The sequence below is a fragment of the Paroedura picta genome, chromosome 3, assembly GCF_049243985.1.
Source record: "Paroedura picta isolate Pp20150507F chromosome 3, Ppicta_v3.0, whole genome shotgun sequence".
NCBI lineage: Eukaryota > Metazoa > Chordata > Lepidosauria > Squamata > Gekkonidae > Paroedura > Paroedura picta.
The window spans coordinates 84,243,888-84,258,594 of record NC_135371.1 but is presented as its reverse complement, the minus strand read 5'-3'; the positions used below and the strand labels follow the sequence as shown (position 1 = coordinate 84,258,594).

Genomic DNA, 14,707 nt, shown 5'->3' with positions numbered 1-14,707 from the left:
TGCCTCCTTACAGAAAAATCCAGCATTTTTTTCTGCTGGACAGCTTTCCCTCCTCCCCCCCGCCCCGGCTCTCAGTCTTCTTTGGGAAGTTTTACCCAACATCGGACACCGACAGCCCCCTGAATGACCACAGGACTTTTAACTGGTAGTTTCAGAACGTTCCATACCCTACAAGTACAGTTATCACGTACAACGGGGTAGCCCAGAACTCTCTAGAACTAGAGTATTTATTCCCTATAATCCGTATAATTGCCTATAACATGTGGTTTCCTCATTTGTGTCTCATGTAGGACTTTAAATATAATTTAACAGCAAAATCACCCTGCATCCACCGCTTGGTCAATCGCCCGCCAGGCAAGCACCCCAGCCATCCCATATTAGGGAGTCCAATGTCACTTTAAGAATGAATCGGATTCTTCTTCATTCCTACTCCGCCTTTTCCAATTTAGCTGCCAATCAACGTCCACTTCCTGGCTGGACCAGTAGCCAATGGAGGCCCTCCACGAAGGGCAGCTCCGTTGGGGCGGAGCTTAAAGGTCCCTTCGCCAAAATGGCAGCGCCGGCTGGCCAATGAAATCCCGAAAAGTGGCTAGGGGCGGGAAGTCAGCAGCCGTCAGAATCAATGGGATAGAAAGACAGCGAGCGGTAGAGGCGGAGCTGGTGGCCAATAGCGGGGAGGCGAGTGAACGCGCGAGCGGGTGGTGGCTCTTTCTGGAGGGGCACGTGACAAGAGCCAGTGGGTCTGCCCGGAGCGGTTAGGCGGGTGGGGTGTGCGGCGAGGTGAGTGTGGAGCCCCCCCTCCCCCCAATCCGGGAAAGGGGAGTAATAGCCTTTAGGCGACCTGCAGTCCCGTTTCCCTCGCGCTTGGATTCGGGGGCAGGAGCGGGGCGGGGGAGGCATGAACCAAGCCAGGGCGATGAGTGAGTGTGTGCATGCGGGGATGGGGGGACTAGTAGTGAGTTGTGTGTCATGAGAAGGGATGGGGGGACGCGGCGGGCGGGCGGGCAAGGTTGCTTTCAGTAGTTGGCCTTGGAAACGGGTGGGCGAGGGTATAAAGGGCCTGAGGGGAGGGTACAGCATTGATGTGCTGGGGCCTCAAGGCCTTCGGGGGGGGGATTTCGGTGAGTTGAGTGGATCCTTCCTGCTAAGCAGTACCTGGGATAGTTGTGCCTAACGTGAGTCTTTTTATGACACTTGGGCAGGGGTGGCGGGGGGGGGGGGAGGTGAGCTTGCAGTGTTCAGACATGCGGACCGATGTGGTAATGATGCAGTATATGCGTGGTATGACTAATCATTTGTCGCGTGGGGGTCAAAATTAATACCTCGAGGTGGGCACCTTTTATATTTGGGAGGGCATCCATGGAAGGTTAGGATTCTTAGAACAGTTTCCAGTAGGTAAAATAAGGTGGTGAAATGTACCATCTGATGCATCTAATGTTGAAAAAAGAGTAGTCTTTAAGAATATTTTCTGCTATTAGAGCACTCCAATAAGCTGCCCACCAATTTAATAAAGACTTTAATGCTTGGCAATATTTGAACTGCTGAAGAATTAGTATTGGTAATTATTGGTGGTTTTTGTAGTGAGTGCTCTCAAAATTTTAATTCCTAGTGCTAATCTAACACTGGGCTAACTTGGTTAATTGCCAGGCTATTAAAATGATATTCTTGAATGTATAGCTCTGAAAATAGTAAAATATCAATAAGCCCCAGCTTATACTTCCTCTGTATTGGTACCATGGATTGAATGAACAGAAGAATTTATTGGGTTTGTGGAGTGAAAAGAGACTTAAGACTTGCTTGGTGTGAAGTAGGAAATGATGGTAAAACAATGTGCCATGTGAAAGTATCAGAGAGCAAAGGTGAACTACAAAGGGTGGATACAGGGAGTCCCATAAGATGTGGGAACCCTGAACTTTAAACTGGTATTTCCTCTTGTGTATTTAATCAAACTATTTCAAAGAGGCTATCTGGAATTCTGTTTCTTTTGCTGCTATATGATTTATATATGATGGGCATTTTTCTTTATACAGGCATGAAGTAGAAACACCATTTTGGAGCAAGAACTTCTAAATACTGCGTTGAAGGTCTTTAAATATTTATGAATTTATAGATCTTGTTTTTTTCTGTAAAAGATCTAGATGTATTAACTGAAGGCTCAAACTGTGCTTGGTGAAATGACTGAAGGAAAATTGAGCTTGTCAAGGCAGAGAAGGTTTTATGCAGTTTTCTGATGTAATGGTAGCTACTACATTTGAATACCAACAAACAGCTGTTTGCAAATAAGGAGATTACTAGTATTCTATTATTATGTGAGATTATAACATTTAACATTGTTACATAAATATTCTCCCCAGCAAAAATAAATTAATAAATGCACTTCAACATCTCAAGCAAAGCTAGTGAATTATGTGAATCCTGAAAGTTAGTAAAAGGAAATTTAAGTGTTTATACCATTCTTGTCGAAAGACAATAATGGGTACTTTTCATTTGCTTTATGTGACTATTCAATTGAACTGGAAATATACAAAATCTATAAGTGAAAATTATATTTGGGTGCAGTCTTAAATGTGATTAACTGCTTTTATTTGACATGTAGTTAGACATTCTAGGAGGCAGTAGTAATGTTACCCATTTAATATTTCACAAAAGAAAGAAGTTATTACTTGCTTGTTTTATACAGAACTGGAAACTGGAGAAGCTGTTCTTTAAAAAGGGTTATTTCTCACATAAAGGACATATTGTAGTTATAGTGCCTAAGCTGGAACCAGACAGAAATTAATGAAATACTGTGTTATTTAAAGTAAATATTCTTTAGGGAAATTTACTTCAGTTAAGTTGCATGTAATGTTTGCACTGACTTGCTACTGAAAATAATTTTACCATGTCAGAGTTCCTATTCTCCTTTATATCAAGATGCCTCTGTGATTTTTTATTTTTATAGTTGTATAAACATAAATATAATGCTTCCTAGACCTGCCATTCTTCTATATGAGGAATGGAATGTCTTTCACTAGGGAGTATTGGATATTTTCCCAGATACAATTCAAAACCTCAGAATTTTTTTTCCAATTCTCCTTAGTCTGTAGATATGTGTCTCAATGACGGAGTTTAAACTTGCTCAGAAAAATATATTTTTCCCATATTGAAGAAGTCTTCTATTTATGAGATACATGTTTGTTGACAAGAGCAAGATGATTTTTCTTTTCCCTGCGATCCAGTAAAAATTTGGTTCTGCTTTCTAGTTCTGAATCTAGTGTAGTTCACCTTCATAAGGAGCAATGCTCTTGCCTTTATGGGGTAGAGGCATCATGGAGTTTGGGCAGGTATATGCTAAGAAGGTTTTAAGTTAAAAATAAAACTCTGGAAGTTTTAAATTATTGACTTAGAAAGTCAATCATGATTGAATGATACAGAGACACTTAGTTAGGCAACAGTTCACGGTGGTGTTGTTGAGACAACTTAATGCTAAGGAGGACAAGAGTTGTGATATGATACTGTCTAGCTACAGCGAATAATGGCTAAATTGAGTTTGCTTGCAATTGTAATGCAAAATTACAGTGCCTTGTATCCCTGTAAATGATGATGACCCTGTCCAGTTCCATTTCTTCTCCTTTCTTATTCTTTCGTATGCTGCTCAACAGGGCCAGCTGTAATTGCTACACTAATGTTCATTGGTAGCTACTCTTCATCATGCTTCCAAAATTAGGACTATGGGTCTTAAAGCTGGAAGGAAGAAAGGGAGCTTGGGCTATATCCACCATAACCGTTCTCGCTTGGAGTTCCACTCAGGAACACAACTGCAGTTAAAACAATGTTCTGTTTGCTTTTCTAAAAATGAGAAATGTCAAACAAAATCATGCAATGTGCTTTATCTGCATGCAGGTTTCATTCATGCTACAGAACAAGTGAGTGGAGATTTCTAGTATATTATATTATAAATCATCAGTTTGGTGTACTGGTTAGGAGTGCGGTTTTGTAATCTGGCATGCCAGGTTCGATTCTGCACTCCCCCACATGCCGCCAGCTGGATGACCTTGGGCTCGCCACTGCACTGATAAAACTGTTTTGACTGAGCAGTGATATCAGGGCTCTCTCAGCCTCACCAGCTCACAGGGTGTCTGTTGTGGGGAGAGGAAATGGAAGGCGACTGTAACCCGCATTGAGACTCCTGTGGGTAGAGAAAAGCGGCATATAAGAACCAACTCTTCTTCTCATAATTGTCTGCAACTAGGGAGATTTTGAGCTCTCCGTCAGTGGCAGTCTTCAAGCAGTGTCTGGATTATCACTTGCCAGGTTAACTAGGCTGATGTAGTGTTTGGACTAGATTGGCCCCTTCCAATTATGTGCTTTTAGTTACACACTAAAGAACAAACAATTATAATTTCTCTCCAGGAAATTATGTTGTGTTTTGTTGGAATTATGGATTCTAAGGAATATAATTTTAGTTTTCACTAAAATATTGTGTTTAGAGGCATTTATTCCTTGAAATATTACTGTGTTGCATGCATGCCCTAACTATCAAGTCATGTATTCAATATGGCTTTTGGATGCAGAATGTTTGGCCTTGTTTCCTTAATGAGTCAAGAATGAACACATACATTGTTGTAGTTGAAAGTGGGAGGAAGTATTTTCTCCTTTCCAGTATTTTGGAAGGCCCACCCTACTGGCTTTAAAATACTAATAATTGGAGAAGGATATAGAAATATCTGTCTTCAGGTCATCCTGATTCAATCTTAGAAATATGCAGTGAATGTGGAACTTTACATCCTCTGTAACTGCATGTAAGGGATTAATCTAATCCACCTAGGAAACAATTTTTTCTGGCTCCCTGCAGTAATACCACATTTTATCAAACCTGAAAGTTGTTCAAGTTCACTATGCAAAAACTTTTAAAATGCAGCATTGCAACTAGTAGGTATTTGGAGGTCTTATTGTAGCATCTGACCACCCTGTGGTAAGGCAGTAAGACAATACACTTACATTCTGGAACTTCTCATATCTGGTATGAGATTTATGGGGGAGTTTTAATTTAATCTTCTGTCAGTCACCTAAAATGAGGAATACATGTAAATTATGTTGCTGCATATGATGCTGCATATAGGTTCTCGCATAAACATTCTAGCATAAAGCTTGCTTCCAAGCTGTAGTTGTATAATTATGCTAGCCCATTCATGTGCATTTTAACTTGGAAATGAGTTCCACAGAATTCAGTGTGACAAGCAGTAAGGCATGCATAGGATTACTAAAATATGGTAGACTTGTATAACAAATACAATGGGCGCTAGCAGGCGGGGCAGAGCGAGGGACTGGCGAGGGTAGGGTGAGGAAAGGCGGCTGAGCGAGGCCTACCTGGTGGGGCTGTTCGAGGAAACGAACCTGTGCGCCATCCACGGCAAGTGCGTGACCATTATGGGCAAGGACATCCAGCTGGCGCGGCGCATCCGCGGCGAGAGAGCCTCACGGGCCCCGCTGCCGCCGCCGCCATCCAAAATGCTGGCGGGGGCTCGCAAGGCCACCGGGCAGGGAGCCCCCGGCAGCCGCTCTCCACACGACTGCCGGGGGCTCCCTCGGGCGTCAGGCCGGGAGCAACTGCGAGCTGGCCAAAACACCCGGCCAAAACACCCCGCGCCCAAAACGCTGGCGGGGGCTCGCAAGGCCGGCGGCCTGATGCGGCGAGAGGCGCTTTGCGCCTCTCACCGCGTCAGGCTGGGAGCAACTGCGAGCCGCGCTGTGCGCAGCTCGCAATTGCTGGGGCTGCCAATTGGTCCCTCCGATTGTCTGTCCAGAGGAAGGGTCCAATCCGGACCCTTCCTCGTCACGGACACATCCCGCCCCAGAACCCTTTAGCGTTTTATTTAGTCCGCGGCCGGTGTTTAGATGAAGATAAATATGGTAGATAAAAATGAAATGGATTGTCATTTGTTTTCTTCAGCTCTGCATGTACACCGTGAATAGACAGTGTAGCACAAGTGAGGAACTTTCAGGGGGCATCTCATCCGGCCCCCTCCATTTTCTCTTTTCTGAAAGCCCCCATAACCTTTCCCTTTTCCTGCTTCCTTGGGAGTAGGTAAGTTCCAAAAAGAGCATTTGTAGCTCAAGTAACACTGGAGTGGTTCTAGAAGGGGAATGTTAGGTTTGGGGGAAGCAAATTGCTCTAGTGAAAAGTAGAAAGCAGAGGTCTAACTGCCCTCACAAGGTTGTTATAATGAAAAAAATTGAAGTGGAAAGAGCAGTATTGTGGGCTGCTTTTTTGGGGAGAATAGCAGGAAATGAATAAATAAATGAAGGTAGGATCCAAAATCCTTGCTCAGATAGTTTGACATGATGATAAGAGCAGAATCCATTATGGGGAAAGGCCTACTGAAGAGAGTTGTGAGTCCTCGATTAATAATTGAATGTTGTTTGTGGGTGAGGCCTTTATATCCAGCTAGCAATGGTTAAATGTAGTCATGCCTGCTTCCTTTAATCTCAGATTATTGTTTGGGGCAGACCACATATTTGCTTACTTGTTTTAATGCAAAATATGAAGGAATGCAGGATTTGAACACCAAGATGGGTGAGACAAAATGGAGAAGGCATTGTGATAAGAAAAGTGGGAAATAGTGTATTAGTGACCAAGTTGGTCACTGTTCTGTTGAAACAACACTGGCCTGGTTTCTCTGTAATGCGAAGTTCCATGAAGCATGTATCCTCTGACCTGCGCATAGATAACACAGACTATAACAAAATCCATACAAAAAACATTGACATAAATGTTCAAGAATTTGCCTTTTTGTATGGAAGTTTTATATTTCTTCATGATGAAATGCTTCACATAATATGCAATATCAGCCTGTTTGTGAATCTATGTAAGATAACATATGATATGAAAAAGCTACTTTGTGGACTGTTCTACGTGTTCTTTTCCCAAATGATTAGCAGTGAGAAGTATGGCAAGGCATTACAATAAAACCTGACATGAGGCTACCTGTTGTAACAGTTCATGGGAAGCCTTGTATCAATATTTAGCATACTCTAAAATTTGAATATAGTAACTAACTGGGAGACAAAAGGAGGCAGAAACTACTTCTGCATAGTAATATGGAGACAGGATAAGAAATCTGTCCAAGTATTTTCTACTGAAAGTAAGTAAAAAAAAACAACAATGCACTTAATGCACAACTTATCTCTGAAGAAAAATACAATTGCTTCAGGGAATAGTAGAATCATAGAGTTGGAAGGGACCTCCAGGCTCATCTAGTCCAACCCCTTGCAAAATGCAACTACCTGTCCACTCACAGTGACCCCAATTCCATGTTCAGATCATACCCCCCTAAAAAAAAAAAAAAAGCAAACCTCCAGAATCTCTGGTCTGGAGGAAATTTGCCTTCTGACCCCAAAGTGGCTACCAGCATTTCCCTGGGCATGCAAGAAAGGGCCACAAGAGCCAAGCTCAGACACAATCTCTTCTGCCCACCTACTTACAATCTGCCTAAGTTCACAGAATTAGCATTTCTGTCAGATGGCTATCTAGCCTCTGCTTAAAAACTTCCAAAGAAGGAGAACTCACTGTCTCCTGAGGAAGCCTGTTCCACTGAGGACCACTCTGTCACAAACTACTTCCGGATGTTAAGCTGAAAATACTTTTGAATTAATTTCATCCCATTGTTTCTGGCTGACCCTCTGGGTCAACAGAAGATAACTCCACTCCATCCTCTATGTTAAAGCCCTTTAAGTACTTGAAGATGGATACCATATCACCTCTTAGACATCTTCTCTCCAGGCTAAACAGACCAAACTCTCTCAACCTTTCCTCATATGTCTTATTCTTCAAGTCCATCACCATTTCTGTTGCCTTCCTCTGGACACACTCCAGTTTGTTTATATCATTCTTGAGTTGTGGTTCCCAAAAATGAACAGTAGAAGTGAAGTCTAACCAGAGCAGTGGTACCATCTCCTCACATGATCTGGACACTATGCTACTTTTGATACAGTCTAAAATCCCATTTGCATTTTTAGCCACTAAGTCACACTGCCGACTCACATTGTTTATGGTCTACTAAGAACCCCAGATCCTTTTTATACATACTACTGCCAAGACAGGCCTCCCCCATGTTATAATGATTCTGAACTTTACATTTTTCACTTGAAATTCATTTTACACTATGCAGGGTTACATGTAGATTTTGATCTTTCTCTTTCAGACTAAGCAATATAGTTAGCATTCTTCTGAGTCAGAAGAAGGTGTTTCACAGTGTTTAAAGAACAACCAATATGGTAAGAGTAAAAGTTAAGAAAACAAACCATTGTGTTTTCCCTATTAATGTGTAATCCTGGCATGGTTAGACAAACCAAACCATGATGTGCCACTGCGTAAGAATCTCTAAGCTTTTGCACACCCTCTTTTGCTGCACGTCTGCCCTGCAAGCCAATATGATATTCACGGGAAGGGTTGCCATCTCCAGGTGAGGGCTGGAGATCTCTTGGAATTACAGTTGATCTCCAGGTTACATAAATCACTTATTTAGAACAGTTATTCTATTTCTCCTGGAGAAAATAGTTGCTTTGAAAGCTGGACTGCATGTCATTATGCCCTGCCAAAGTCCCTCTCCCCCCTGAGGCCCACTCATCCAGGCTCTACACTGAAATATCTGGTTATTTCTGAACCCAGTATTGGCAATCCTATTTGCAGGGCAAAAATAAAACACAACACACCAATAGAGATGTAATAGAAAACTATGGTTTGCTGAAATCCAGGAAATAGCCAAAAAGGAGGACACCTTAGAAGCCTGAAGGTCCTGCCAGGTTCTTCCATTTTGTCAGAACAGAAGTACCGCATTCAAAGTTTTTGTGATCTTTCTAACAGTGGTCAGTTTAGTAGCAAGACATAAAGGCAACAGCTCTCCTCTTTTGTTTGTACAATACTTGAGTATATTCAGAACAATGAAATTCCATTTAATTCCAACTTTAAACTGTTAGCACTATTCTCAAGTGCATTGTAATTCATATACTTGTTTACATGTTAAAATTAATTTCCCTGTTTGTTGCAAAGACCTTGACTTTTAAAAATAAGGTCATTTGTATTAGTATGCAAATGCTAAAAATTAAAACAATTAAAACATTTGTTTTTAGTTTTGAATGAATTGTTGGATTAACAAAGGTACAAGTGTAAGTGAATGTTCATAGCTGCTGCTCAGGTCACCCAGGAAATATTTTGACCATCTTGGGGGTATAATTTACGTTACCATAAAGGGTAGTATGAGCCTCTTGTGGCGCAGAGTGGTAAGGCAGCAGATATGCAGTCTGAAAGCTTTGCCCATGAGGCTGGGAGTTCAATCCCAGCAGCCGGCTCAAGGTCGACTCAGCCTTCCATCCTTCCGAGGTCGGTAAAATGAGTACCCAGCTTGCTGCTGGGGGGTAAACGGTAATGACTGGGGAAGGCACTGGCAAACCACCCCGTATTGAGTCTGCCATGAAAACGCTGGAGGGCGTCACCCCAAGGGTCAGACATGACTCGGTGCTTGCACAGGGGATAAAAAGGTAAAGGTAAAGGTATCCCCTGTGCAAGCACTGAGTCATGTCTGACCCTTGGGGTGACGCCCTCCAGCGTTTTCATGGCAGACTCAATACGGGGTGGTTTGCCAGTGCCTTCCCCAGTCATTACCGTTTACCCCCCAGCAAGCTGGGTACTCATTTTATCGACCTCGGAAGGATGGAAGGCTGAGTCGACCTTGAGCCGGCTGCTGGGATTGAACTCCCAACCTCATGGGCAAAGCTTTCAGGCGGCTGCCTTACCACTCTGCGCCACAAGAGGCTCTTGCACAGGGGATACCTTTACCTTTAAAGGGTAGTATAGAAGTAGATTAACTAGGGGTACATTTAGAATCCCTGTTTTGGGAACAAAATGAGCTTTTTAGATTTCTTAGTAATCAAGTAGTCTTTGGGTATGTGTGCTTTGAATTTTAGGGCCCTAATTCCTAACAATTGTAATACCAGAACGAGTCCATTCCAAGTATTTGTATGTGTAATAAACATAAAATGTAGCTTAGATTTGGCAATATGTATTCTGTTTCTGATTGTAAGTAGATATCTGAAGAAGCAATGAAACTCTTTCAGTGTACTTCAGTATTGGCTAGTGCAGTGAGATTAAAATTATGCCCCAACTTTGATGTTAGGTTGTTTCATTTTGAATTTTCTAGTCGCGTCTACAAAATCATAGTATTTTAAGTTGACTAGAAATAGTGTAACAATTTGGAGGAAATACTTGTGTTCCTTATTGGGTTGAGGTATTATAGAAATGTTATGTTTTCAGAAGTAGAAGATAACATATTCAGTGATTTTATCCATTTAAGGATGCACCAGTCATTAGTAGTGAATTCAAGAGAGAGAGGTGTTTCAGTTTATGGCAGTAATTTTTAAAAGTTTTGTACCTTAAAGACTAGCACCTTAAAGATTGCTTTGGATTGATGCCTTCAATGTCTGTTGGTTTGTAAGATGCTATAAGACAGAGATGTAAAATGTTTAAAAATCATAAAGTTGGAGGGGATTCATTAAAAATGGCAAACAATTGAAATACATTCAGTACTTATCAAGCCTGAATTTATATTACGGTTTTAATAATACAGAAGGCTTCATTTACATTATATATACCAGGGTGGCCAAGCTGTGGCTCTCTAGATGTACATGGGCTACAATTTCCATGAGCCCCTGCCAGCTTGCTGTTGGTCAGGCTTATGAAAATTGTAGTCCATGGACATCTGGAGAGCCACAGTTTGGCTGCCCCAATAGATACAATTCTATCTTTCATATATATAAAACGTAAAAATATAAATGCCTGAGATTTCTACAAAAAGTGAATATACCCAGTACAAGAGAGCTGCAAACTGCTGTCCCTAGTCTACCTTAGGACATATATTTTAATTTTTACCATTGAAAACAGAAAACACAGATTTTATAGTAAATACAGTCTATCCCATACAGTCTTATTAGGAATAGAAATATAAACTATGTTAGTTTAAAGCTTAATGTTGAGAACAGTGTACTTTTAAACATACATAGCATTTTAAGATCCACATTAGTCACATTTAAACAACTAGATTTTTTAAAACACTGTTTGTCTATGCTGTTATTTAGGTTACATAAAAACTCTTTTCATTACAAAAGATTTTGTAGGAATGTCTGCATTATTCTAGAAAGCCCTGTGATAATTGTATAGGGCTGAATCTGGCCTAGTGATGTCTAAAGGTTATTTTCGAAGTTTCTATGTAGACGGAAACCAAATGGTTTCCAAGCCTTTCACCAGTGCTGACAATCAGTAGACTTTCTGGAGGCTCACAGTAAGGTTCCTTTCTCCCTTACCTGTCATCTTGTTAAAATTGTCTTTTCTTGAGATTTATGACATTCTGGAGACAGTTTTTCCCCCTTGAAGATAACATATTGGGTTGGACCCAGTAGAAGCACATGTGGTAGGAGTTGGCCCACTGAATATTCTCTTCTCCTAACAGTACAATTTGTGTTGAAACGCCTCTCTGAGGGTGAGGAGTCACTCATAAATAAAGTGCTCTACAGCAGTGGTCCCCAACCTTTTTATCACCAGGGACCGGTCAATGCTTGACAATTTTACTGATGCCCGGGGGGGGGAGGGGTAGTGTTTTGCTTTAGGATGCTTAGGGCTGATCCTGCGTAGAGCAGGGGGTTGGACTAGATGGCCTGTATGGCCCCTTCCAACTCTATGATTCTATGATTTGCCGAGGGACGTCACTGCCTCCTGAGCCCCTGCTCCACTCGCTTTCCCACCAGCGCCCCTGACTTCCTGCCATCCGCTGGGGGGGCTGCCAGCAGCAGCTGCGCAGTGCCACGCCGAGGGGGAGCCCCAGCCATGGCGGCCTCTGGAGAGCACCAAAGGTGAGATGGCATCAGAGTGGCAGGGAGCAGCCAGGGAGGAGGAGCCGCGGCCCAGTCCCAGTCCCCAGACTGGGGGTTGGGGACCACTGCTCTACAGGATGAGGCAGCAAGAAGGAAAAAGTAAAATTGCTTCCTAGTTCTTCTAGTGGAGGAGAGAAGGAAGCAGTTGTTACCTGATTTCCTCATCAGAGTAGCATTCAGTCATATGCTTCCTTTTATTAATGAGGTTCTCCAATCCTCATAGAGGAGTTTCAGGACAAATGGCAGGGTGATTGAGGAAGGAGAATGTGGAGAAAATTCTCCCCTGTCAACTTGTTTTACAGCAGTGGTTCTCAACCTGGGGGTCGGGGCCCCTTTGGGGATCAAATGACTTTTCCCAGGGGTCACGGCAGGGCGAGTAGCTTGGCCGGGGGGAGGTACCACCACTGTTGTCCACATCCCTTTACAGGTGTCTCCAAATAAATTTTGTCTGAGGGAGGGTGCCTTGATTGAACCTTTGCTGTTCTTAAAGGTGCCCCTGGACTCAATTTTTGTTCTTCCAAATCATTGGTTTTCATTGGTTTGTACATGGCCCTTCTCTCCAAGGGGGTCCCAAAGTGGCCGATGTTGCTCTTCTTCCATTTCACCCACGCAACTGCCTTGAGGGGTTGATTGAGATAGAGCGTTGGTCTGTCTGCAGCAGCAGAAAAGAGCAAGATCGGCATGGTGGGACAAGAGGCATAACTGAACTGAGAAACCGCTGGGGGGGGACAATTTATATACAATCATGAGCAATGGAGCTTCACGCCATTGGTCAGTTTTGGTTTAATTTCTGTGAAAGAACACTTTAATAATTTTATGGTTGGGGGTCACCACAACATGAGGAACTGTATAAAAGGGTTTTGCGGCATTAGAAAGGTTGAGAACCACTGTTTTTACAGGCTTCTCTGCTGGATCCAACCCCTTATGACATATCTATTTGAATTCTGTATTTCACGTTATTTTGGGAGGAGATACTTTACAGAATCCAAATGACCTGTAGATAGTGATGCTGTCCATAGATTTGCATTTTGCACTTGTGCTATCCACAGCAACACATAAAAAGAGGAAAAAGGAATTTCCCATGTAATGTTGTACTGCTTGTAGACTTGAATGGCTCCACCAAAACGGAAAAAAATGCATTGTTTGAAAAAGTTGGACAAATGGATGTTCATGAGTTTAATATTCTTCCTGCCAGTTCTGACTGATATTTATTTATTTTATTTATTTCCTTTGCAATTTCATAACCTACTAAATGCAACTGCGTCATTTTAGCATTGAGCATCTCTCATTTACTTCAAGTATTGGAAATACATCTCTATGCTGCTGAAATTTTACTGTTCAATGTGTAAATTGTGAGAAGTACATAATAAGACACATGCCTGTTTTTTTTTTCATTTAGCCATTTACCCTACATTTTTTGTCTACTTGGAAATTGGGATGTAAGGGTTAGGTATGGTGAATACAGAATCATTTTTTCTTTCTTCCCTGTATAGACCATGAAACTAAACTGGTTGCTGTGTGCAACATTGCTGTTAATTGGAACCTCCAGTATCCAGGCAGATGAAGATGAATTTGACCACGGTGATGATGATGCAATAGATATTGAAGATGACCTTGATGATGGTGTTGAGGAGGTAGAGGAGCTGAAACATGAATCCAGTACTCCTCCACCACCCCCAAAGGTTTGGTTGATTTCTTGATTACAAGATATTTCCCCAGCCAAGAATTATGCTTGATATAAATTTACTCATGCAGAAAGATCTGAATCTTTCTGCTCACAGTTACCTTTGATTTTAACCTGGCTAGGAATTTGCTGCATTCCTTTGGGAAGTAACAATTGCTACCTTGCAAACAGATATTCGGCAAACTGCAATCATATTCTGACATCCTGGAAAGACAACTCTGCCTGTTTAAACTTTGGAGGATTAAACTGTAATTACATATAATTTATATATGTAATAAAAAATATATATATATATATATATATATATATATATATATATATATATATATATATATATATATATATATATATATATATATAATCATTAGAATAATAGAGTTGGAAGGGACCTCATGGGTCATCTAGGTCAACCCCCTACACTATGCAGGCCATTGATTTGGCTTCAAAATGCTTCCCAAGAAAACTAGCTCTAAAGAAAAATTACAGTAAAAAAATTAAAGCTGCAAGAGTTTAAAGCATACATAAAAGTTCCTAGTACCTCTTCAAACCAATGGATAGTGTTCCACCATCTCTTAGTGTAGCCCAAAGGCTTTCTGAAACAGATATGTTACTTGGTTAGTTCTTAAGGTAGAAACTGAAAAGAGTCTTCCATGGGTTCCATCCAGCCTCTTCAGATACAGCTGGTGTTTGTTGGGTTCTCAAGTGTTCAGGTAGGTTGATGTGGATGGAAGGGGTCCTTCAGGTATTAGGAACTCAAACCAGTATGGACAATTCCAGACCCTTAAATAAGTATGGCGTGGTTCATGGAATTTTTTGATTAATTTTAAAAGAGTTAGAAAATGTATTGCAGCTATGCTGGCTGTAAATATGGCTAACACAGCAAAACTGAAAGACAAGCCAGAAATACAACATAGATTTGCCCTGGTTGTGTGTTGAGCACTGTTATTTTTGTTCTTTGCTTGAGCTGCTGGTTTTTAGAGGCAAAAGAAGTAGGAAGGCACTGCCTTCAGCTGCTGACATTTTACTGCCCTGCGATTTTAGCCTAGCAACTGCAGCAGGGTGTGAAGCAAAGGTTCTGTTGATGACCCTCTGAAGAATAATTGACAAGGGTATACATGG

The 14,707-nt window shown here is 41.7% G+C and overlaps 1 protein-coding gene across 5 annotated transcripts in view; it reads left to right on the top strand.

Moving 5' to 3' along the window:
* The first annotated feature begins 636 nt into the window (after window positions 1-636).
* CANX (calnexin) overlaps window positions 637-14,707 on the top strand; it is a 51,631-nt gene continuing 37,560 nt past the window's right edge. Inside the window, exons 1-4 of one of the 5 annotated variants that reach the window (XM_077326635.1) lie at window positions 643-780; window positions 2,031-2,084; window positions 8,184-8,256; window positions 13,398-13,586. In XM_077326635.1, coding sequence (XP_077182750.1) covers window positions 8,254-8,256; window positions 13,398-13,586 — 192 coding nt within the window. In that variant the 5' untranslated portion in view covers window positions 643-780; window positions 2,031-2,084; window positions 8,184-8,253. Of the gene's footprint in view, window positions 781-900; window positions 921-1,154; window positions 1,176-2,030; window positions 2,085-8,183; window positions 8,257-13,397; window positions 13,587-14,707 lie in introns of those variants that run through there. The other 4 variants (XM_077326636.1, XM_077326638.1, XM_077326637.1 and 1 more) reach the window with 4 other exon arrangements.